Source organism: Bos taurus, chromosome 13 (assembly GCF_002263795.3).
Source record: "Bos taurus isolate L1 Dominette 01449 registration number 42190680 breed Hereford chromosome 13, ARS-UCD2.0, whole genome shotgun sequence".
Classification (NCBI taxonomy): Eukaryota; Metazoa; Chordata; class Mammalia; order Artiodactyla; family Bovidae; genus Bos; species Bos taurus.
In genome coordinates this window covers 19,728,061-19,754,464 of record NC_037340.1, presented here as the reverse complement: position 1 = coordinate 19,754,464, position 26,404 = coordinate 19,728,061, and the positions used below count along the sequence as shown (strand labels likewise).

The 26,404-nt window shown below is 42.7% G+C and overlaps 1 protein-coding gene across 5 annotated transcripts in view; it reads right to left on the bottom strand.

Annotated features, from left to right (window-relative positions):
- The window catches only part of NRP1 (neuropilin 1), a 147,333-nt gene that overhangs the window by 27,725 nt on the left and 93,204 nt on the right, over positions 1–26,404 (bottom strand). For all 5 annotated transcript variants that reach the window (XM_025000766.2, XM_010811132.4, XM_010811133.4 and 2 more), the window contains exons 7-9: positions 17,291–17,446; positions 13,390–13,534; positions 4,952–5,283 (exon numbers count right to left, since the gene is read on the bottom strand). In XM_025000766.2, the coding sequence (XP_024856534.1) occupies positions 4,952–5,283; positions 13,390–13,534; positions 17,291–17,446 (633 nt within the window). The remainder of the gene's footprint in view (positions 1–4,951; positions 5,284–13,389; positions 13,535–17,290; positions 17,447–26,404) is intronic.

The following is a 26,404-nucleotide window of genomic DNA, read 5'->3' as shown; positions in this document are numbered from 1 at the left end:
GAAAGGAGCCTGCCTCTTCTTATAATAGAGACTGTGTTTCCAATAACAACTCTTCTTACATTCTCTTGGATGAGCGGGTCCTGGTTTTGCTAAAACTCCGTCCTCAAGAAGTGCAAGGGGGCTTCCCTGGTAGCTCAGTGGTAAAGAATCCGCCTGCCAACGCAGGGAACACAGGTTCGATCCTTGGTCTGGGAAGATCCCACATGCTATGGAACCAAGAAGCCTGTGCTACAACTATTGCTGCCATCACTGAGCCCACATGCCCTAGAGCCCATGCTCCGCAACAAGAGAAAGTGAAGTCGCTCAGTTGTGTCGGACTCTTTGCGACTGACCCATGGACTGTGTAGCCTGCCAGGCTCCTCTGTCCATGGAATTTTCCAGGCAAGGATACTGGAGTAGGTTGCCATTTCCTCCTCCAGGAGACCTTCCCGACCCAGGGATCGAACCTGGGTCTCCCTCACTGCAGGCAGACACTTTACCGTCTAAGCCACCAGGGAAGCCCGCAGCACGCATGGCAACTAGAGAGGAGTCCCCACTCTCTGCAACTAGAGATAAAGCCCGTTCAGCAATGAAGACAAGCACAGCCAAAAGTAAATAAGTAAGTAAATTTAAAAAAAAAGAACCTCGAGAAATTCCTTTCCTGGAGGAGATAGTAAATTTCACATGGTGCAAGTGCTGCATTACCAAGAACCTGGGTGACTCCAATCCCCTGGAACTGCTGTTGACTTACGCAGTCCCGCCAGTGGAGACATCTGTAGATAAAAGAACTTCTCATCTCAGGAAAGTGACAGGGGTCCTGCTCGCTAAACGATGTTCAGATGCCTGGTGGCCCTGCAGTGAGTGAAGTGCATTCCTAACTCGACATCACTGTGGCATGTTCAGGAGCCCAGTCGTTATTGCCCTGCTGCTGCTGGATTATTCTGCTCCCCTTTTTACACTGATGGGAAGCCATTGAGTGGAATCATCAGAAAATGGAGCAATGGCTAGGCTTGTTTTCTTTTTCAAGAAATGGATAAGCCTCTCTGTATCCTCCTATCCCAGTATCCTTCCTAACTCTGTCCAGAATGGGAAGAGGGGAAGGGATTAGAAAAACCAAATTGCCTTGTCACTGGGACTGTCGTTTTATATACTGAGCACCATGTGATGCTTACTGATGCAAGGCATTGTTCTACAGGCTTAAAATGTATTAACTCAACGTAATCCTCAAGACAATCTCTAGAGGTAGGTTCTATTATTGTGTATGTTCAGTCACTCAATCATATACGACTCTTTGCGACCCATGGACTGTACTCCACCAGGCAACTCTATCCATGGGATTCTCCAGAATACTAGAGTGGGTTGCCATGCCCTCCTCCAGGGGATCTTCCCAACCCAGAGATTGAACCCACATCCCTTGTGTCTCCTGCATTGGCAGGCTGATTCTTTACCACTGAGCCATCTAGAAGTAAATTAATTGGCCTTTTCCAACTCTGAAAATCCTCTAGGAATCCAGAAGTACAGGGCTCATACCTATCTGATTTTCTCAATTAAAGTTCCTTCTATCATTTTCAGGAGTAAATTCACTACTGGGGGCCCTGCCTTTTTGATAGAACTGCAGTTGCTGCCAGTAATTGAGAATCTGACGGATATCATTGTCAGGCTCAATTAAGTGTTGTCAGTAAGACACTAATTATAATGAAAACAGAGTTACTACACAGGCAAGTTCTATCTACATTAACATAGCTTCAACATTCCTAGGAGAAAAGCACTTATACCTTCGGAATCCCAGCCTCTTCTCCTACTTGTAAATACGTTACAAAGGTCGTCAGTGATGAGCTGGGAAGAATATTAGCAAGGAAGGGTCACATGGAACTGGGCTAAGTTTGCTAACATGACATTGTTTACAACATAACACTGTTTACAACATGTCTTTCTGTCCTTTTACTAATCATGCTTTAGAAGAAGAGGGCTTAGAGTATTTAGATATATTTGCTCCTGGAAAGACTAGTTGATTCAAAGACTCCGATGTACCTTGTCCATCATGTACCATTTAGGTATAGGAAATAAGGAGAGGGCATAAAGGATTCCAAATCTATCAAGGTGCTGTTTCATATCATAAAACAGACTGCTCACTTTACCATTACATAAAACATACTTGGCATCCTGAACAGGTAACCTTTACTTGCAAGTTCAAATATAGTATATTTTAACTATCTTTGTGCAAAGTTACAAATACACACTGCTCCTAAATGGATGATTTAACCAGTTTCCTTTTTCATCTTGAAGATTTTATTCCAGGGGAAGGACATGTTAGGAATCACTTATTAGATGCCCTGCCAACAATTTAGAAGCTTTTATGGTTTAAATAAGGGGCTTCCCAGGTGGCACTACCTGGGAACTTGCCTACCAATGCAGGAGATGTAAGAGACACAGGTTTATCCCTGGGTTGGGAAGATCCCCTGGAGAAGGGCATGGCAACCCACTCCAGTATTCTTGCTTGGAGAAGCCCATGGACAGAGGAGCCTGGAGGGCTAGTCCATAGGGTTGCAAAGAGTCAGAGAGGAGTAACCTGGCACATAGAACATGGCTTAAATACATAGGAACATGATAATGATGGGTAAAATCATATTTTAGGAATAAGATCTGACACATTCAACCAATCTTGAACCGAGTGTTTTTGTTACAGTTGAAAGCTGGGTGCTGTTGGCTTCTTGTGAAAGCTATACGTGATGCCCTACAAGGGAGTGATAGCTTTAGACTTGACCTCAGGTGAGTGGATAACAAAGGCCAGTAAGCACAGGGCGCATCCCACCCAGAGCATATGGTGACCTGTTTTCGTCCCTTTTAGAACCTCGTGCTGAAGAACACGCCACAACAGTACACACTGCCATGCGACCGTGGCAACTTGTTGATTTGCAGCATATTCACACTTGGTGCTAAAGCCACAGGGCTCATGACTCCTCCGAAAAGACTGGCTCTTAGGGGAACTCCAGTTTCTAATGTTTATTTTACTTTTTCTTCCACCAAAACAAGAGGGGCAGACATAAAAGAGGAAAATGAAAGGGACACCAAAGAAAGTAGCTGCACATGGATTAAAAAAAAAAACAAAACACTGGAACTGCTTTAGAAACCACAAGTTAACTAGGGGTGAGACGGGAGAGGAATTCTTACATTTCTGAGCAGCAGCATCCCTCTCGGTGCTCCGCCCACTGGAGCAGAGCACAGCATGTGGGGACAGGCTCTGCGGGGCCCACACATCTGGGCAGAGTGGGAGCTGGCTGTGCGGCCCGGCTTTGCTTCCCGCCTGCAAAGCCTTTGGCCTGGGTGACTATATCAAGTCATAATCCCACAGTCCCATTCTCTCCCATTCCCCAAATCTTTTCACAGAAGGAGTACATCCTCAGCAAACAGGGGTGAAGAGGCTGGGACAGAAAGCCAACTGGGCTGGTGGTGAGAAATACCATTAGCTGAATACAATACCCACATAGAGTTCTGCATACAGAACTGAATTTCTGAGGACTCTTATTTCAATCTGTAATCAGTTAATCTGAAATTTAGCTGATTTCTGAAAATAACTTTCTTATTTAATCTGGAATCCCTTTCCAGGTCACCCTGCATACTTGGGGTATCCTTTCCAGGTTGGAGTTCTGTGCCCAAGAAATGCAAAGACATGTAACCATGAGCCCCAGAAAACCATCATCACTATAGGATACTTGTGTTAAAAAAGAAAAATTATACCACATGTTCTGGGGAAGGTTGGAATATATCTTTTTTCACTAGATCATCAAAGACCAGCTGCTCTTTAAAAGGTTCCAATGTATAAAAAATAGACAAGCATTATTCATGATAGCCAAGTGTTAAAAGCAAAGAAAGTGTTCATCAGTGGATGGACAGATACCCAACTTGGCCTGTATACATGATAGAATATTATCCAGCTTTAAACAGAAATGAAATTCTGATCCACACTACAATACTGGCTGAACCTCGAGGATATCATGTCAAGTTAAACAAGCCCATCACAGAGGCTACATTTTGTATGCTTCCACTAACAGAGGCTCCTGGAGTAGTCAAATTAATAGAAACAGAAGTTGAAATGGTGTTTGTCAGGGGCTGGAAAATTATTGTTTAATGGTGAAGGAGTTTCAGTTTTGCAAGAAGTTTTAGAGATGGGTTTGCACAACGATGTGAATGTACTTAACACTACTGAACGGGTACACTTAAAAAAGGTTATGATGGGAATGTTTCCGTTATGTGGATTTCAGCCCAATTATGGGCCTCCCTGGTGGCTTGGAGAAGGCAATAGCACTTGGTGACGCGCCTACCTGCAATGCGAGAGATCCGGGTTCAATCCCTGGGTCGGGAAAATCCCCATGAGAAGTAAATGGCAACCCACTCCAGTACTCTTGCCCGCAAAATTGCACGGACTGGGGAGCCTGGTAGGCTACAGTCCATGGGGTCGCCAAGAGTCGGACACGACTGAGCTACTTTACTTTCACTTCTATGGAACTTTAGAAAATTGTACAACAGTATAGAAAAGAAAGACTCTTTCATTCAACAAAAAATTTAAAAAATACATGTAACAAGGAATTCGTGGTAGAAGGGGGCTGGCAGCCGGTGCTCTCCAGAGACAATCAGAGGATCTTCGGAGGGAGTGCGTGTTCCTACCGGGTTGCCCGGTGCCCATGTCCCCGGCCCCACTCTCATAGCCTCCCGCTCCCCGAGCCTTGAGTCACCTGCTGTTTCCTGAAGGAAGGAAAGTTGACCAGCGATGAGATGCTCAGCCGTGCTTTTTGCATCCCATTCCTGTCTCCCCTGGCATTTTACAGACTCCACCCCTCGCCCCCGCAGATCCCACGGCTTTCAGGAAATGAGAGATTTGCTTCCGCAGGAAGAGGCCAGGGTCCTTGATTCAAGTCAAGGCCTCCAGGGAAGCCCCCAGCCCTTCCCGGCGCCGCCCCCGCCCAGGGCTCACCTTGGCCTTGCGCTTGCTGTCATCCATGATCATCTTCCAGTCCGAGCCGTTGTTGCTGTACCCGATCTTGAATTTCCTCATAAACACCTTGTTCTCCCGGTGCTTGCCCCCCTGAATGATGACTCCCCGCACAATCTTCTCCTCAGCGAGGTCCACCTGCAGCCACTCGTTCACGTACGGGTGGGGGGCGGGGGGCAGTGCCCAGCCCGAGCGGCTGGTCACCAGGCGGATGTTTTCAGGCATCCAGTTCCTGTCCGCTTGATTGGACGCTGTAATCTGGGAGTCGGAAATAAGTCCCGACACCATGCCCAGCATTCCAGAGCAAGGATAATCTAGGCGGGGAACGGAATAGACAAACGTAACATGATTTGAAGTCTCCATGCTGAGAAAGAGAATCCACCCTATTGAGTAAAAACATGGACTGTCCCCATTCATGTACATTTGTAAGTGCCTGGACCATCTGATATGAAACCAAAGCTCTCCCCCCCGCTCCTCTTTCTGCACTGCCCACCCTACACTCAACAGTCCAATTAAAAAAATCTTCAATAAGAACAGTCATTTCATCCTTTCTGAGTTCTTCCAAGTGTAAAGTCAACGTATTTACTGTCCCCTTGGTATCGGAGGTTATTCTTAGATCAAGTACAGAAAGAAAGAAAGAAAGTTCAAGAAAGAAAGTGCTTGAGGCAGCTTGAAGAGGTAGGAGGGTCCCCCGACCCCCAGGGTGTTGCAGGGAGCCTTTGAAATGAATGCTTAAGGAGGGGGCCCATCTTCCCCCTCCCTGCCCAGTGTCTCCCCACCCCCATTTCTAACTGCACCAGAACTTTGTAGTATCCCATCCTCACCTCAAATGTCCCAAGTCCAAACAAGAACAGTCCTTTCCACTCAACACTGAATCCCTTTATCCAACTCTTCACTTTAATGGGTGGAATCACCCATCAGCTAGTTCCTGCCTAGTTGTCTTTCTTAATTTTCCATTTTCCATTCCTGTTCTGCTACCAAATCCTGTCATATTTTCATTTAAAAAAAAAAGTGTCCTCCATATGCCTTGCGACCTTCTTTTGGTATCATCTGGATCTAAGGACTCAGGCGGACATGCTGAATGATCTCCAGACTACCCTCTCAAACCCCAGTTTTGAGTCAACAACACCCATGTCATTTTTCATAACTTTGTTTTTGCAGTGTCATTCTCATGCTCAAGAATCTTGCATTGCTAAGGAAAATAAACCAAAGGACAGATATTGCATGACTCTCCTGAAATGAGGTGCCTGGAAGAGTCAACTCCATAAAGACAGAAAGTAGATTGGTGGTTGCTGGAAGCTGGGGGCAGGAGGGAATGGAGAGTTAGTGTTCCAAGGGTACAGAGTTTCAGGGGTACAGAGTTTGTTTGCGATAATGAAAACGTTCTGAAGGTGGATTGTGGTGATGGCTGCACACTAATGTGACTCTTGAAGGCAATTAAATTGTAGACTTAAACATGGTTAGAATGGTAAACTATGTATATTTGACCACAATAATGAGAAAGATCTTTGAAAAATCTCCCTGGCTTTCCATTATTTATGGTATGCTATAAAACAGTCTCTCTCTGGCTTTCAACACCCTCATTTTGGCTTCATTCTATTTATCTAATTTTATTTCCTATTACTGACAGGAATCTATTTTCTTCCCATTTACCATAGAGATAACTCTCATCATTGCCTTTGTTCAAAATGTTCCTGCTGCCCCCTTATCCTCCTGTGGACGGAAGTAAGTTCTGCCCAAACATTCAAATCCAGCTTACGACTGTTCCTAAAAACTTCTCATCCTGAACTCTCCCTTCTCAGAAATGTGCCTACATGTACAGAAAGCAGCACAGAGCTTAGTATTAAGTTATTCTCTCCATGTTTTAAGATTGGGAATCATGTCCATAATCAGATTGTAAATTCCTCCAAGACCATGAACAGCATCATAGATCTTGCTAAACTTCTACAGTAGACCAAGGAGCTTCTGAGCAGAAGGAGAGTATCAATCACTGATTAATTGATTGGTGGCTTCATAACAAAATGTTAAACACTTCAGTTATTCTCTTTTCAAAATTGTACATCTCCATCCAAGACATGCCAGGAAAAAGAACTTATTCTTCTTTTTAACAACCCCGTTCTGCATAAATCAAAATTCAGCTGAAAATGTAACCATTGTAAATGAGAGGTATGTGTCTAATGCAATTAAGCCTTCTCTGTTATCAGCTGACCCTTGAGAATGAATTAGACACTTTCTAATTCAGACATTTTCTGAATCAGATGCTTACCACCTGAGTTCTACAGTTCAGATCATGTCATTTCTTTACTTAAAAAGTCAGTGCCTGCTCATCTAGGAATTATGCACCTACTTTCAACCTCGTGTGCCAGGTTTTTGGTACCATGGCCTTGCAAGCCCCTCCTCAATGAAGGAGAACTCCCTCACCTCTGTGTAGTGGTACTTGGAGGCTTCCTTTCATTCTATCCCCTCCACTAAACAATCTCCCATCATTTTGCCCTTCCCATTATCTTAAAATTTTGATCTGTTTTCAAATTTTATATTAAATATCCAATTTTTCTGATCTCTCCAACTAGACGTGGTTTTCCTTTTCTGGGTCTCTCCCTAGCTCTCCACCTGCATGTCTCAGATATGTTGACCATGTTCAGTTCCTTGGGTTGCTTGCTTGCTACCTGCCTCCCCAGATTTTAAGTTCTTTGAAGACTGTGAACCAAGTCATATTAAAAACTTTTCTATGAGTCCTTGTGCCCTGCTTTATCCATGGTATTTGCTCCACAAATATTTGTTGAATGAATCAGCTTATTAAACACAATAAAAGGCAGCTGCCATTCTCCCCAAGCACCCTTTCCTGTAATTCAGCCGCAGTATTTGCTTCAGGCTGGGGTCTGGAAACCAAGAATAAATTCAATGGGGATTATGAAAAGATTGACAAAAGCGATTTTACTGAGGGTCTATGAAATTATAGTGTTAAAAATAGAAGTTGCATTTTTGGTCACTGTGGTCACACCTGTCTGACTCAAAACTGACTTTTGTGAAGAAAATGTGTAGCTGGTAATCCATACCAGATGTTACTCTTCAGAGAAAAGCAAAATTAACTTGAATACTGTAAGGAGAGAAGAAGCTCTATCAGATGAATGTCCCTTCTTTAATGCAGAGTTGCAGGGGCACGGTCCTTGCATCCACAAGCCTCCTGAGGCCAGCCTGCATCGGCCAACGCAGCCGTCCTGCAGTCAGATGGCCTCGTCCAAGATCAAGGAAGAGGCACCCTGACTTGCCTTTGACTCAAAACCAGTGACTCACTTTTAACCACGGTTAGGATAAAGATTCCACTAACAATTCAAGGTTTGAAGGAGATGCTAGGTTCTAGCTCTGTTCATCCACAGCAGGCTGGTTCAGTGTGCCTTGGTTAAAGCCTGGCTCCAGTTTCCTTTGGAAACAGTGTTGCTGGATTTAGCGAACAAATAATCTAAAACAGCAACACCAGAAACCCAGGGTGCCAAACTAAATTCAAATTTCAAATGACAACAAATAATTTTTCAGTATGGTGGTGGTGGTGGTTTAGCTGCTAAGTTGTTCCAAACTCTTGAGACCCCGTGGACTGTAGCCCGCCAGGCTCCTCTATCCATGAGATTTTCCAGGCAAGAATACTGGAGTGGGTTGCCATTTCCTTCTCCAGGGGATCTTCACAACCCAGGGATTGAACTCACATCTCCAGCATTGCAGGTGGATTCGTTATGGCTGAGCTTCCACTTGGAAGCGTTTGTCCCAAATACTGAATGCGGAACATACTTACACTAAAATATTCTTTGTCATTTATCTGCATTAAATTGAACTGGACATTCTGCATTTCACTTGGCAACCTTGTTTAAAAAACATAAAACCAATCCTAGATGGGAGGGAGAAGTGAATTCTGTGATGGGGAATTAGGTGGTTCTTTTTTTTTTTGAATTGAAACACAATTGATGTACATTACATTAGTTTCAGGTATACTCCACAGTGAGTTGATATTTGCATATATTACAAGATGATTACCACTCTAAGTCTAGTAACCATCTGTCCCCATACAACGTTTTTACAATATTATTGACCATACTCCTTATCCTGTGCAGTACATCCCTGTGGCCTTATCTGGAAGTCTGTAAACTTAATTCTCTTCACCTATTTCACACACCCACACCTCCTTTCCCCTCTGGAAGTGGTTATCTTCACTGATATTATTTTACAATAAAATCTCTGAACTGAGACTTAAAGGGAAAACAGAAATACTGGTAAATCAAATACTTAGTTAACTGGTTTTCAAGGAATGAGAAGACAATGACTGCATTTGATGGGTGAACCTGAATAAGCATAATTTAATCTTCCCTGATGACTCAGAAGGTACCTATGGATGTTGAAGGGCTCAAGATCATCCTTGCAAACTCTGCTCAACACAGGCACACACCGACCTGTGCAGAAGCCCCAGTTCATTAACTTCCGGTAAACGAAAAAGCCCACATGGTCTGCAGTGTGTTCTTAGACAGTAAGGGCATCTTCACCAGTTTCTCTTTCAAAATGATGAAGCCTGCCTTGTCCAAATAATGCAAATGCTCCTCTGTCAATCACCTACAAAGCAGGATGACTTGCTCCAATTCTGTTCTCCTTATCTCTCTATATGGTGACCCATTGTTGTACACTCTGGTTATTACAGGATTGCTATGTTTCTAGCAAATAATTTCTGAACAGAAAAACTGGGTTAGACCTTGGGAGCTCTGGAGACTTTCAAGTGCTGTATTCTCATGGTAACTTTTATTTTTTTTTAATTTTATTTTATTTTTAAACTTTACATAATTGTATTAGTTTTGCCAAATATCAAAATGAATAACTTTTAATTCAATGTTTTTTTTTTTTTTTTTTTAATCCTGATTGAGTTGGGGCTTGCCTGCTCTAGAGGAGAGGGTCAAATTTTGCAATCCAGTCACTTGTTTGTAGGAAAACATGGATAAAGCTGCAATTCATTAATTTGCTCATTCACTCGTAAAAAAAATAAGTATGTCCAGCATATTATGTTACAGGCACACAGGATACAATGGAAAAGAAGACAAACATGACCCCTGCTTTCATGGAGCTTCTAGACCCACAGGAACCGTGCTTTTTTCTATCAGTCTCCACTGAGGGGACCATGATCTCTAAAAGATGAAAATTATCTCCTCTGGTAACACTGAGCAAACACTGATATCATTGTCTCATTAGAGGTTCTGTTTGCTGGGGCCTGTTGCAGGTTCAACTGATTGAGCACCATGCACCATTTAATATACCAGGTACTGTTCAGTGAGCGCTTACTCTAAACCAAGTGTTATAAGCATCCTTTCACTTAACCTTATTACAGCTGAATCAAGTTACTCTTAGTGACCAGAAGATGGAGATCAGAGGGACCATGAGTCTTGTCCTTGGTCATTCAGTCACTAAGTGGACAGCCCAGAGTGAAGCTTGGGTATGTCTATACACCTTCTCTTTGTGTGACCATCGTTATGAAGGCTGGCCTCTCTAAAAACCTGCCTTGATCAGTTATTTGGAGGTTGAGTTGTCTTATTAGAGAAAAAGTATCCAAAATATATTAGGGGTCATGATTAAGAGGGTGGCAGTATGTAATTTGAAAAAAAAAGAGCTACTTAAAATAATTATAAAACAGAGCAAATCAAATGTGAAAATATTAAAACATGGTATTTCAGACATCTGTGCTGTGCTAAGTCACTTAGTCATGTCCAACTTTTTGTGACCCCCTGGACTGTAGCCCGCCAGCCTCCTCTGTCCATGGGGATTCTCTAGGCAAGAATACTGGCGTGAGTTGCCATGCCCTCCTCCAGGGCATCTTCCCAACCCAGGGATTGAACTCAGGTGTCCCACACTGCAGGCAGATTCTTTAACGTCTGAATCAATAGGGAAGCCCATAAATACTGGAGTGGGTAACCAATCCATTCTCTAGGGGATCTTCCCGACCCAGGAATCGAACCAGGGTCTCCTGCATTGCAGAAGGATTCTTTATCAGCTGAGCTACCAGGGAAGCCCTACAGACAGCTATATTTGCTTAAATAACTAGGCCATTTGACTGTTTTAAAAAATTCATTAAGTAGTTTCCCTTGTTTATATATAAAGACTCATGCTCCTAGAATTCTCTCTCAAGAAAATCCTTGTGAAAATGACAAAGAGCAATTTAGGCTTAAACAAGTATTTTATTTAATTAAAAGGAGAGCCAGAGATTCAGAATTCACATTAACACGTTTATGGTTTACCTTTTTTTGGGGGGGGAGGGTACAGTGACATGAGACTAGGTGGGAGGAATGGGACAGAAATTTCCACCCTGCCCTCAAATGGCCTTGTTTCTATGAATTGACAAGTAGTCGCTTACATTTGTAATGCCCTAAAAATGACCTAGAACCTTCTCTCCTGTATCTGCTGATCAAGAATAAAGCCAAGGTTATATCTAACCCTACTGCTGCTACTGCAAAGCACTTCAGTCGTGTCTGACTCTGTGCGACCCCATAGACGGCAGCCCACCAGGCTCCCCCGTCCCTGGGATTCTCCAGGCAAGAACACTGAAGTGGGTTGCCATTTCCTTCTCCAATGCATGAAAGTGAAAAGTGAAAGTGAAGTCGCTCAGTCGTGTCTGACCCTCAGTGACCCCATGGACTGCAGCCTACCAGGCTCCTCCATCCATGGGATTTTCCAGGCAAGAGTACTGGAGTGGGGTGCCATTGCCTTCTCCGATCTAACCCTACACTGCCCCTTTTCTCCCTCCAAACCTCTCTCCACCCAATGTCTGCCTCCTCCAAGGCCTTGAACTTTGTAAATATTTAGATTACAAAACAATAAACAAGTCTGTCTCTAAGATGGAAATAAATAAAATTTGGGGAACAGATCAAATGTCAGTTTTTACTTTCCAAAATGGGCTGTACTGTAAACAAATGTAATTTTTTTTTTCCTCCTTGGTTAGCTTTCTTCAAATTGCTTGTCATTTCATGGAAAATTGCCCAGGTGATTTTTTTTTCCCTTCAGAAGTCAGTACTTTCCTTCTCTAAAAATAATTGTACTAAAGAGGATAAAAATAAAAACAATAGTGTTGGCTTTCATGGAATGAGAAATTAAATGCTCTCAATATGTATACTAACATCACATGAAAGATATTTGACAGACTTTAAACGTTATTCACTTTTAGTTACTTTGTAGTGAATAAGTTACTGATTCTGTTTTTGAAGTTTTTTTGCATTCTATGGAGGTTACATCGTACTTTTTTTAATGAAAAATTTGTGGCTTACTTACTTACAAGGAAAGGTATTTGACATGTGCTATTTACTTCCGAAGACAGAGTAGATGTACAGGAGGAGTAAGAGCAGTAACTGGTTGCCATAGAAACACAGTGAGACTAACTGGATCCTTCTTCTACTTCCTGCTCCATCCTGACCTGCCTACCTTTTTAGCCACTTAATCGCCCAGTACCTCATCTTCAACTCTCAAGTGGATATAATCCACCTACTTGGTCCAAATTTAAAAGAGACTCTTAAAGTCCTATTAACGTCAGAAGAAACAAACTCCAAAACAAGAAATATTGACAAATCGATTTCTAATATTGATGTTAGTATATGCATTCAATGAAAGATAGACATGTATTGAGCCAAAACCTAAGAGAACTTTGTCAGGGCAGTTAGTGAGTAAAGGGAGAATAAATTAACTCCACAAATTAAACTCCTCCTGAACTGTCGCTAATGAGGTCACCTCTAGGCTTCAAGATTTAAAAGACATGTATACACTACCACGTGTAAAACAGATAGCTAGTGGGAAGCTGCCATACAGTACAGGGAGCTCAGCTCCGTGCTCTGTGATGGCCTACAGGGTGGGACGGGATATATGTATACATCTAGCTGATTAACTTTGTTGTAGCAGAAACTAATACAACACCGTAAAGCAATTATACTCCAATTAAAAAAAAGACAAAGCAGGTGAAGAACATTTCAAGCAACAGTTATATATTGTAAACCTACTAAGTAGTAGTCAGTATGGAATAACCAGGAGATGGAGGATGAAAGGGAAGGTATTTGTCTTCCTGGAACCTGCCTAGTGGAAAGACACCACTTGTAAATACCTACCACATGCCAGCCTGTGTAAGCACTTCGTATTCACGAGCTAATTCATGATCACAACAACCCTGAGTGGAGTACACCATGATGCCTGTTTTCCAGGTGAGATGACTAAGGCTTTGAAAGATAGTAAACTGCCTTTCAAAGTAATAAGCCAGTGAGTAAGTAGTACAGTAGGATCTGAACTCACTTTTGTCTAAATCCAAAGCATATGCTCTTAATTATCAAATGAAAATGACCAACCCCATTTATATCGTTACTCTCCTTATATTTAAACGTTGACATACATAAAAACCAGGTGATCTTCCATCTTACCTGTTATCTTGCAGCCATAGACTTCAAATCTCATAGAGATGCCAGTTTCCCAGGTCACAGGTTTGATTCGGACAAATCGAGTGATCAGGGGTTTGGGAAAAACTCCAATCACTACATCTGTGGGGTTGGTGTTTCCATGAAAGATCTAGATGGAAGAAGAAAAGGCCCTTTAATAACAGACATTTCAGATTAAAAACAAATGCAAAAATATTTTCACAAGTGCTTATCAAATTGTTTACAATCTCTTCATTGTTTACCATGGTTGAGGTGGTGTTAATAACTTGTCATGTTATTTTTCCAAATGATGGCTATCAGATAAGAACCATGTCTAAGATAGAATGTTGTCCTAATCATCTATTCAGTTTTCTGAGAGGATTTTTGTTTTTTATTGCCAGTTGTGTCCTACTCTTTGCAAACCCACGGACTATAGCCCACCAGGCTCCCCTGTTCATTGGGATTTCCCAGGCAAGAATACTGGAATGGGTAGCCATTTTCTTCTCCAGGGGATCTTCCTGACTCAGAGATTGAACCCACATCTACTGCATTGCAGGTGGATTCTTTACCGCTGAGCCACCAGGGAAACCATATAGAATGTTGTCCTAGTCAATTTTTCTGAGAGGATAGAGCCTCTAAAAGTATTATTATAAAGATAGCATTTGTTAAAGAATATGTGCAATTATCTAAAAAAGTGGGAAAATGATTAACATTATCAAAAGAACGTACAGAATACGGTGGACATTTCATGGGAACTTTCACTGTTTTACTTTCCCAGGAATTTCCCAAAGGAGTGATTTTTGAGTTCAATGTACGATCTGGCTATTTGAAAATTCTAGGTTATGTTCAGCTCTAGGTCAAGGAGCTTCCTCCCTTTGAACTCCATTTCTTGATGGAAGATCTTATATCTGACGTGAATGAATGACTCTAATTTTTTTTTTTGGTTGGGGGGGCGGTTGTTGGTAAAAGTATGCGTCGGTGGTCAAGATCAAAACTGAATTATACATCATATGTAATGGAGAATCAGTTTTCCCAGGGCTTCTGTTTCTTGTTTTAAAAATGAGTCATTTTCTTCTAAGAAAGATGAGGCATGTAGCTGCGGTGTAATTACTGCCAGTCACGAACTGGTTTCCCACAAGTATCCATGGGGGCCGCTCGGCCTGGGCATGATGCCACGCAGTGTCCTCTGGTGACATCTCCGAGGAGCAGGGGGCTGTCTGCCACGTGGAACCCTCTGCCACTCGACTTGTCTCAGGTGGGACTGAAAGCCTCCTCATCCCTGGATTTTACCCTAGCTTACAGTGGAGACAGCTGTGTAAAAAGTACCGTGTCTCAGACACAGGCCTTGTGTAGCTAGAGCACCATGGGGGCCATCAGAGGCATAGAGACTCCCTGGCGAGTCTGCAGAGGAGGACCACCATCCCCGGGGAGAAGGAGCTTATGGGTCGGACAGAAGTTCTTATTGCATTTAGCCTAAGAGCCCTGCTCCATGGGAGGCGGTCAAGCATTTTTACTAAGTCGGACGTTAGCCGGATCCCTCTCTGGAGACGATGTAGTATCGGAATTTATCCCAGCCTGTGATGGCCTTTATTTGTTTGCTGTTTTAAACGAATATGTATTTACTTACTACTTCTGGCTGTGCTGGGTCTTCGTTGCTGCGTGGGCTTTTCTCTAGTTGTCGCTCACAGGCTACTCCTGGCAGTGGCTTCTCCTGTTTTGGAGCACCGGCTCTGGGGCCCACGGGCGTCAGTAACTGCAGTGTGTGGGCTCAGTAGTTGTGGTGCCTGGGCTTAGTTGCTCTGTGGCACGTGGGATCTTAGTTCCCTGATCAGGGATTGAACCCATGTCTCCTGCATCGGAAGGTGGATTCTTAACCACTGGACTACCAGGGAAACCCTGTGATGGCCTTCAGATTTCTGTCCTACTTCAGCAAATCTCTCTGGGCAGCAATCTATGTGAATGCATTTTTGTGTCCTGCTGAATAACGGGGACCTGCCTGAAGGGGCAGAGTTTCCCAAGCGAGTGTTTCAAGGGCCAGGGGGGTCCACTTCAGGGAGGGACCACAGGCTGGCTTACCCTGAGGACGTTTTATGTTTCCTGAAAACCAGGTGAGAACACACAGGCCACCAACAGAAAAAGGCTGCTGCGTCTGTGGTCAAAGGCCACTGCTGCTGAGGTGCGTATGGCCAGCTCTCCCCAAGGAAAGGAGGGAAGGGGCATGCCGAAAGACCCCAAAGTACAGAGCAAGGCAACAAGAGCTGGACTCCGGGTAGACGAGGGGATTTCATTCAGGTTCAGTGAGAGGGCTCACACACACACCCAGTCTTTCCCGACCTTTTGTTCTTTCTGCCTCCTATTCTAGAGCCCCTCAGTGTGCCAAGGTGCCACTGACTGTGAGCTGTGTCCACGTCAGACACCTCCACAGCCCCAGTGTGCTCTCCACACCCACATGTGGACAACTGTGGGCCACGCTGAGGAGGGGTCTTGGATAAAGAATGCTCACGGATTAAAGAGGCGGCCTGAGAGCTGAGTCAGCCCTCCCCACTCTCTCCGGTTCTTCTGTTGTTGGTGTGTCCTTGGCATTAGTGCTTTTTCATTTGTTTGAAACTAAAGCAGGCCTTCAAAAAAATGACTCCAAAACAAAAACAAGCCATGACACTCAGGGTCAGAATTTACTTGGTGGATCTGCACCAATAGTGACCGTGAGGGATTTTTTCCCAAGATGCAGGATCCGCTCCATGTCCTCTAGGGCAGGACAGTGGCCTTGAGCTGGCTGCTCCACAGAATTTTCCTCCCACAGACGGCTGCATCTCTATGGCTGCGGCCTTCCTGCCTGCCCTAAGTGAGAGTGGCAGCTTTGCAGCTAAGTCAGAGGGTAGTTTTTTCTTTCTTTTTTTTGGGCATGTGGGATCTTATTTCCCCAACCAGGGATTGAACCTGTGCCCTCTGCACTGGAAGCTCAGAGTCTTAACCAGTGGACCACCAGGGAAGTCCCTCAAAAGGTATTAATAGCCCTCTCACTTCACACCAAGGAGGCCTTTCTCAGTTCCAGACCCAGAAGGAGACATTTAAGCCCATACATGTTCCAAAGAGAGACCAGGACATGTTAATTGGTCTCTTCTGGAACCCAGAACTCCAAAGTACCTGGATCTTTGCTCCCATTCTCATCAGTTCTGCATGTTTCACTCAGCCTCCAGGGCAAGCTTTTAATTTTGGGGAAATGGCAAGCACGAGCTCTCAGTAATCTCTTGATTAGTAATTCAGAGCAAGCGTAACTTCAAATAAACAGCAGGCTGAGAAAAACATCTCAGCTCCAAATAATTGAGGACAGAGCGCCCGGGGGACAGGGCATGGTGTGGTCTCCTCAACAAAAAGCAGTGAGGAGGTGGTGTGTCGTTCGTGGGATCTGAGAGAACACCTTTAGTTCTGTTCATTTGCACAGAAGCAGCCAAACACACTTGTAAATTAGTTTGTGAGGCGCAGAGGGTAGATGAAAAGGAGTCTTCTAAAACCAGCCCATTACAGAGAGGAAGAAAGAATTAATCTATGAAAGAGAATGAGGAAACACGGGGAGAAAGACAAAACAAAACAACTCCGAGGGTTCTAAGGGGACTGTGTTTATCCTACGCATAGTCCATGTCCCGGTGGGAGGTTTAAAGCGATTCTTGAGTCTGACTTAATTTGGCTGGTATTGACTTTTCTTGGAAACATCCGTATAATTTCCTTTTGGCTTCTGGATCTGGGAACATGAGACCCCTTGGTCAGATTTAAACTTCTAATTGCACTTTTCATTTTAAATCAATTCAAAAATAAGCCAGGCCAGACAGCAAGCTCCCAAACAAACAAGTAAAAATTGATCATCCATTTCAAAGACTGAATTAGTGGAGGAGGAGGCAGGCAAACTTACAACAGGTTTATTTCCTTCTTTAATGGTGATCCAGTCTTCCCCATTGGAGCTAATGTCTATTCTGTAAGTTTTGACGTAGTATTTCTTCCTGGTTTCCTTTGAAATGGCTCCCTGTGTCCCGACAGCTGTGACAAAGCGCAGAAGGCCCAGGTCTACCTACAAGACAATACAAGCCTGATCAGTTGCCCATCCTGATACCTCTGTAATGTGGAGCATCTTTTCCTGCGGGGAGCACGGTGCAGTCTTCCTCCATCTGGGGTCAATAGACTCTAGTTCCATCGGTATCAACAACCCCAAGAAAGCCTCTGATATGGTAAGACAGCCACTGCCCTAGCTGGCAACCGCCAGGGGGAAGAGAACTTTCTCATCCTTGCAACCAGCAACCAAGATTGCTTGATCCTTGGAACAAAAGAGAAAACCAGGACCAATATCCTATCACTGTATTTTCTAAGAGATTAATGACACTTTCTAAACAGTACATTAATAAATGTCATTTTACAAACAGAAAACCAAGACAAACAAGATAAGCTCCCCTCCTGGTTATGGAGAAACCTGGACTAGAACTTGAGTCTCACATGGTCCCATTTCCCATTGCTCTGCAGCAACCTCCCTCCTTCTAAATAGGATGTGGACTGGAACCATCCTGACTCTGAAAACCCTTGTGTGTGCTGTGCTTTGGGAAACGGGCCATAGATTTGTAATCTGGAATGGCCAGATTGTATTTCTGTATAATACAGAGATTTAAAGAAACGAAGCACAAATATTTGGCAAAATATTTCATAATGTTCACAAAAAGTAATTGCATGTTACGACTGATTAACAGTAACAAGATATTTCAACAGTATATTCAGTAGTAAGAGGCTGTTTCCCCCGAAAATGGTGACAAAAACAAAAACAACTCCCCCCAAACCCTAAGCCCACCCCCTTCCCCAAATGCAACTTCCGCATCCGGCTTTCCAGTTGCTACATGACAACCCAAATCTAAGGAAACAATATTTCAATTAACCCTCCAGTGCCCATGGCCATAAACACCTTAACAATTTCCATTTTATGCACAACCTGTCTCCTAAAGAATGGCTATTGTCTTCCCCAAATTGCTTTTTCCTGAAGGCCCTTGGAGCAGTAAAATCAACATGTTGCCAATACCTTCAAAACTGAACCAAGACCAAATACAGCAACAGCCCCTCCACAGAGAAACCAACTTGGACACACACAATTCAACAATAGGAGATTTCATCTAAAAAGGAAGGGGATACTATTCAGTGTAAAACAATCTTTATTTCATTATCCTGATTTTAAAGATGTAAAGTGCAGGCTCAAAATGCTTTTACCAGGTTTAAAAGAAAAAAGGAGCAAGCCTTTACTAGAAATACATATTTTTAAGATGATAATGGTAGATATGGTCTAAATCTTAATTTAACAAATAAGTACTTATCCAACATATTTTTATTAAGTGCCTAAACTTGCTAACTGAAATTTGCATTTTTTAACTCTAACACTTTGTATGAATTTGTGTACACATTTCAAAAATGGGAGGCAGCCCCGTTTACCAGATTTAGCCAATAAAAATACAAAATATTCAGTGAAATCTGAATTTCAGATGAATAGCAAATATTTTTAAAATAAATACATCCCATGCAGTATTTGGGACATTCTAACAACAGGTTCATTGCTTACTTGAAGTTCAAGTTTTACTGGGTGTTCTTTTCTGAATGTGATCTGGCAACCCTAAATCTAACTCTGTTCTGAACAAATAATCAGATGATCTTAGGTTGCTGCAAAAACTCACTGATTTCTTAATGCTGCAACTTGAAAGTTAATGGCTACTCTAGACATAGATGCACTGAACAATTTCAACTGTTCTCAAATGCTCTCAGAACACTTAAGGCTTTACTAACGGTCCACTGAGTCACGCCCTCATGCCCAATACCCAATCCACTTCAACCTGAAGAGCCCTTAAAACCTTGACTTTCAAGGGACCACGAAGCAGAGCTATGCAAATAAACTCAGTCAAACCTACAGATGGGTCTTCGGTTTGGAAATGATTAACTTCCCGAGAGTGCACATGCAGCTTAGGCTGATTAGGAAGAGCTCTAGAACTTCATGCTCTGGTTGTCCTTTTCCTATTTTTAAAATTTTGTTCTTGGGATAAGATAAGAAGTTAACTGGTGGTCAACTAGAAGAATCCTAGCACTAGAAACAACCGACTTTAAAGGAAGGATCTATTGACTGGAATTAACCCGATGCCCAATGTAAGAAATGTCCAAAGTCCCAAATCGAAAGGCCCCAAAGCATGTGCATGAATCACTCATAAAGAAGAAAAGATATGTTCTTTTCTTAACAGCAATGAAATGCATTCACAACCTCCCATTGTAATTGCATGACGTTTCCTGCTATGCTTTCAATCTCTGCACATTCTCTTACTTACTGCACTGGGATACTTGAAATTTCATTTAATTTTTCTAACATTACTGCCACTGGGTTTAGAAAGAATGAATGACAACCAAATAATTATAGCTGGGACTTGAACCATTGCAAATAAAACTGAATGGTACCCAGAACTCTAACAAGACACAGCCCAGTACTGGAAACTCTCACTTGCAACACCATGAGCTTCTGGTAAATTCTTTTTCCCCAGGGACCTTTGTGGACTGCCCTAAAAGCAACTCTCAGTGCCTGAGAGTTTGGGAGGAGACAGATAACTATCAGCCTCAGAAGCTCCACTGCTCACTCTGCAGGTATCTGCAGGGAGACCCAGAAGGACTTACTGGGTATTTACACCTTTTTTAGTGTTGAAGCTATCTTTGCTAATCATGACGTTGCTTTGATGTACCTTTTTATTTATGGGCTTCCCTAGTGGCTCAAAGGGTAAAGCATCTGCATGCAATGCAGGAGACCTGGGTTCGATCCCCAGGTAGGGAAGTTCCCCTGGAGAAGGAAATGGCAACCCACTCTAGTACTCTTGCCTACCTTTCTCAGGGTCGAAACCATCTCTGCTAATCATGAGGTTGCTGTGATCTACCTTTTTATTTCTTATGGCTGTGCTGCACAGCATGTGTGATGGTAGTTCCCTGACCAGGGATCGAACCTGCACCCTCTGCATTGGAAGCATGGCATCTTAACCATTAGACCACCAGGGAAGTTTGAGATTTACCTTTTCAGTCTCACCTGCTACATCCACCTCCCTTCAATGTATCTTTCAGCCACATCAAGTATTTATTCTTCCAAAAGATATGCCTTCTCTGCCTTTGCACTCTCACATATAAAGTTTTCTTGACTTAAAAGGACATTTCCTCTTTTCTTTGACATGATTGTTTCCTCTTTTTGGCCTGGTAGGCAGAATAAGTCAGAATTGATGCTTTTGAACTATGGTGTTGGAGACTCTTGAGAGTCCCTTGGACTGCAAGGAGATCCAACCAGTACATTCTGAAGGAGATCAGCCCTGGGATTTCTTTGGAAGGAATGATGCTAAGGCTGAAACTTGAGTACTTTGGCCACCTCATGCGAAGAGTTGACTCATTGGAAAAGACTCTGATGCTGGGAGGGATTGGGGGCAGGAGGAGAAGGGGACGACAGAGGATGAGATGGCTGGATGGCATCACGGACTCGATGTGAGTCTGAGTGATGAGACTGAGTGAACTCCGGGAGTTGGTGATGGACAGGGAGGCCTGGCGTGCTGCGATTCATGGGGTCACAAAGAGTCGGACATGACTGAGCGACTGAACTGAACTGAACTGAACCTCAGGATGTTTAGTGCAAAGCTCAGTTCTCCATCTCTCAAGTCAATATATTGTGTTTTTCCTATACTTTCATCCAGACCTTTAAGATTTCTTACAAGGAGTATCTGTTTTTCTATCTAGAAAAGTGATAGATGTCTATTAAAAATTCCTAAGATACAGAAGAGACTAAAGAAGAAACTGCAATCTCCATAAGACCACCGATAGGAAATAACCACTGAAAGTAGTCTTCCAGAGTTTTTTTTTCCTTATGCAAAATATATGTGACTGTTGTGTATATGTTTTGTTATTATTGGGTTGATCAAAACATTTGTTCAGGTTTTTAACCCGAAAAAACTTTTTGGTCATCCCAATACAAGGTCATATTACCTCTATGTTTTTGTTTAGTTTTATGGATATTTTCCACGTTAAAAATATTTTTCTATACCATCAGTTTCAATGGCTTCATGGTATTGGTTCTAACAATGCCACTGGTTGTAACATCATCTGTTTAATCAGTATGCTGCCTGTGAACATTTCTACTCCCCTTGATTGATATTTACCCAGTGAACACTTAGTATCAACTTTCCACTAAGTTCTGTATTAAATGATGAAGATACAAAGAGAAACAAGAATGGGAGACACAAACAAGATTACAGGATGGGCCAGTGCATGGAGGAAGGGAGCTAGGGAGTTGGAGACATCTCACAGTTGACTTCCATGTCTAAGACACCTATTGAAGGATGAACAGTAGGAACTTACAAGGGGACAAAAAAGGGAGAGAATATTCTAGAGAAAAGGAGGAATGGGAAGGGCAGAGGCAAAGGGAAGGAAATGAATGAATGAAATAACATCACTAAACAACCTAGCATGTTTCTTTCTCATCCCTATAGATATTATTTGTCAATAAATGGGTTGATCTCTAAAGAGATTGTTCTCTGCTCATTTGGAAGCCAAAAGAAGCAGTTGTCATGACTACTACTCAAAATCTGGCCATCCTCTTGGTGGGTTAGCTTTCTGGATTCTGATGAGCTCGCCCCAACCTCACAGTCTAACAGACAAGATTGGCGACCCAAGATAGGCAGCTGAAAAGATAAAGATACAACCCCCAGAAGTTCTATACAATGGCAACCCTCTGTGTTTTGGAGGGTTCATCGTCCTGAACAATATTTCCTTTCTTTCCGTAAAAATTTAGACACATAATAACCATAATTAACCTGCTTTCCCTAAATCCAATCAGCCCTGTTCCCATCACCGTTTTCTTATTTTAAAAAGAATGCCATTGTTTCACAGCTGCTTTTAGTTGGAAGATGGGTGTGATTTCACATCCGAGTTTGATGTACTTCTATTTAACATGAAGGGTGATGTTGAGGGGATGTGATGATGGGGTGTGTGGCCAGAGCTGCACATCAAATGCCTTCACTAGAATCGTGGAAAGTCTCACTCCATGTGTGTGTGTGAGACAAACATAAACATCTGGTATTTATCTGATGGTCTGTAGGCGATTTGACAGAAGTTTCCCAAACTCCTTTGGAGTTCGAGTGGCCACTCTTTGAGTTGGCTTATCACCATTAGCAGAAGTGACCCAGTATGACATCCTGTTTCCAATATAAATATAAAAGTCTAACACTGCTGGGAGAATGTCTACACCCACATCTTCTTTTCACTGTGCTCCCCACGCAAAGAGAAGACACAGCTAGACACAGTGGAGGAAAGCCCCCCTTTTATTCAGGGTGGGGAGAAGTGAATTAGTAAAAGAAAACAGCCATCCTCATCCCCTTCCGGGGGCGGGGGATGGTGTCCTACAGCTCCTGTGGATGAACTCCCCACCCTAACGCCCTCTTCCTTGTAAGATGTCTGCAGGTATTAACCCACATGCACTTTATGGCCATAGCATTGTCTTAGTAATGACAGGAAACACATTCCCCAGATAAAAAGAAGTCAGGAGAGAGACACATTTTACCGGGAATCACTTGAGGACAGAGGGCACATTTTTAGCATCGTGTAGTAAATCATCGTGCAAACCTCTGCAAACTGCTGGTCAAACACCAGCATGCAGCCTCCCAGCCATGCAACAAATATCGTTGCTTCCTACAATAATACATAACCAGCTACGTGTAACATCAGAATGTGGAAAGCCTCATTTCTAAAATGAAAATCTGTCTTGCTCAATAAAATACTGTCCCTTGAGCGAGCATTGGCAAGGGAGTGTTTCCCGGTGTTTAACATTCCCAAGACAGGTCTGTACGAGAGCCTGAAAAAATAAAAGACAAAGAATGGAAGTCTGATTAAAAACAGGAAAAATACTTTTTTTGATGGGGGGAGGTGGAGTATGTTGGGTTCTTTTTAGAGCATCTCTGATGACTCAAAGAGCTGTTTAATTCATCACTAGACACTACAAGCTAAAGAAAATATTTTTAAGCAATTGTCTCATTTCCTCAGATAACACATATGCTTTCTGATAATGCCTGAGCATCTGAACATGGGTGCTGTTCCAGGATCTTGGAGCTTAATTCACAGCACCTGATCACCGCATTCCTTGACTTGGGACCTTGGACTTTTTACAGTTATGAATAGGCATACAATCATTTTACAGTTGGTGACACGATTCTCTCTTTACGTATTTTTTCATGATTACCGTGTTACATAGGAAAAAAAAACCTGATGACTCAAATTACATTAATGGAAAATTTATAGGGTAACTCTTCTGTGTCAGGCATCTTTGTCCTCCGTCCTCAGTTGCTTCAGTCATGTTTGACTCTTTGCAACCGCATGGATTGTAGCCTACCAGGCTCTTCTGTCCATGGATTCTCCAGGCAAGAATACTGCAGTGGGTTGCCATGCCCTCCTTCAGGGGATCTTCCCAACCCGAGTCTCCTGCGTCTTCTGCATTGCAGGCGGTTTCTTTACTGCTGAGCCACTGGGGAAGCCTATCAGGCATCTTATTAAGGGTTAAACTTAGATACATTATCTCTTCAGCTCTCAACAGTCATACAAGGAAGAGGTTTTGTGGACAAAGGAACTGAGAAACAAAGTACATGAGTTCCTTGTTCAGAGTCACACACATGTTAGAAACTGATCCAGATAAATCTCTCACTCCCGATCAGATTGGTGGCCCGTGTACTTGTCACCACCACACCCATGCTCTGCCTCAGTTCCTATCTTCAAAACCACAATTATCAAAAGTTAATTTAGAATTTCTTAGTAAACAAAATCTTGTAGTTATGCTTTCTGCAAATTCAATATTTTTGCATTATTATGGAGAATCTAAAACCATTTATGATTACTTTGACTCCATCGAACATTTACCTTGACTACTGGAAAGCAAAATTTTGCAAATGACTCACTTATGCTGTTGAAAAACAAGATGGTGGTGATGGATCATTTTTTGCAAAAGATAATGAGAAAACATTTTAAAATTCTGGTAAAGAATACCAATATCCAAGAGCAAGCAAAGTGTAATGCAGGAAGAACCTCACCAATTTTCTTTTCTCATCTTAATTGCTTGAATTAATTTTTTTTTCTAGAAAGGAAAGCATTTTGCTGGGTGGAAACAAACTACCGGTTGCAACAAAACCAGTGTTGGTAGGAAAACAATCCCGAGGGATTGGACAGATGGAGTTTCCTCTCCAAAGACTTGAGTCAACCAGCTAGAATAACACTAGATAAGGCTGCACAGCTCCGATGCAGCCCAAAGGCTGGCTTCCCTGATACTACTGTGCATACCGCAAAAGAACAAGGAAACGGCAAGAGAAATGAAGTCTCCAAACAAGGGCTCACCTCCATCTCCTTTGGCTGATAAAAGAGATCATGCTGTTGGGTGCTCCACTGCCTCTGTACGCTGGCGTATCCTTTCATTCTCATATATATTTGCAGAAACCAGAAGCAATGAATTAAAAAAGAACTATTTGGGGCGACTTCCCTGGCAGGCCAGTGGTTAAGACACTGTTCTTCCACTGTAGGGGGCATGGGTGCAATCCCTGGTCAGGGAACTAAGATCTTACCTGCCGTGTGATGCAGCCAAAACACAGAAAAAATAAATAAATACATAAAAAAGAAAATTTGAATTCTGGTATGTACTTGGAACTGGAGCTCCATCTGGTTCTGTTTGAAGAGTAAGAGCTGCTGTGGCTGTTAGAACTGACAAGGGGCGTGGTAGGAGGAAAGGAAAGGGACTCGATGTGACAGGTTAATACTCCAGGGTCCCCACTAGAGACATTTCCAGAACCCAGCTACTCAAATCACTCCCACATGGAAACCAGGAGGATGCTGCTCTGGGAGGGGACAGCCAGGCAGGTCCACATCTCCTCAGAGTGTCAGCATTTCAAAGATGTTGAGGAGAGCAGGCCACAGGACTGTGACACCCATGCCTGAACATGCTCAGCTTCACGGATGACACATATTTAAGACAAATATGGGAGGTGTGTGTTTTCACACACTCCTTGCAGAATCTGAGGGTTCTTTTCCCCCTTCTATACTCTCTAGAACAGACATAATTGTGTTCAGAAAAATCAGACAAGTCTTCCATTAGAATTCCTCAGTTACTCACTAAGTCTGCAAAATCTGGTTGTCAGGAGGCAGTATATATGTTGATAACAAAGGCGGTGAGAATGAGATGGTATGAACTCATTGTTCATATAGACCTTAAGGATACAAGTGATCAGCATCAAAGACAATTGGAAACTGCTATGCAGAGTTAAGGAGAAAGGCTGATTGAATGCCTAGACTTTGGGAAAGATTGTTTTATATTTTTTAGACAAACACCAACCCAAGAACTCTGTTTCTCCTTAAAGTGAAGAAGATTCCTTACTGCAGCACCAAGTTCACTTTCAGATGGGGACCTTGAAAACTTTTAGTAGCTTGGTCAAGACAACTCTTAGATTGTACCCTCTTCCAACTTAGATACTTGGGAGTTGCTGCTGGACGGTAAAAGATTCAAGGGCTTAATATTTTTAATTAACATTTTTTGAGTGCTTATTTGTAAGTTACATTAAATGGAAACCCTGAGCCTAATCCTTTGATCTGGAAAGAGGATAAGCACTCAGAACAAAACAAATGTAATCCCTAGAAACTTGGTTAAGAATTTAACCTACAAACTGTATAGCAAAAGCTGCTTAACAGAAATGTCTTAAGAAAGAAAACTAAGTATGCTGCAATTCAAAAAAGTTGCAATCATCCTCAAATATGTATAAACATGATGCAAATCTAGTCAAATGTTTCATAGGACTCATATCATGGGCTCTTGCTAGAAGGTTCACTCAGCAAAGATTTGGCAAGCATTTCCTACACGGAGGAACAGGCTGGCTTAGGCTCTCCTGATATAACTTTTGGCTTTATCCATCAATTGTTAATTGTAATACTCATGAAAACTAGGAAAGCATTCTCCTAGTAGAAGGCT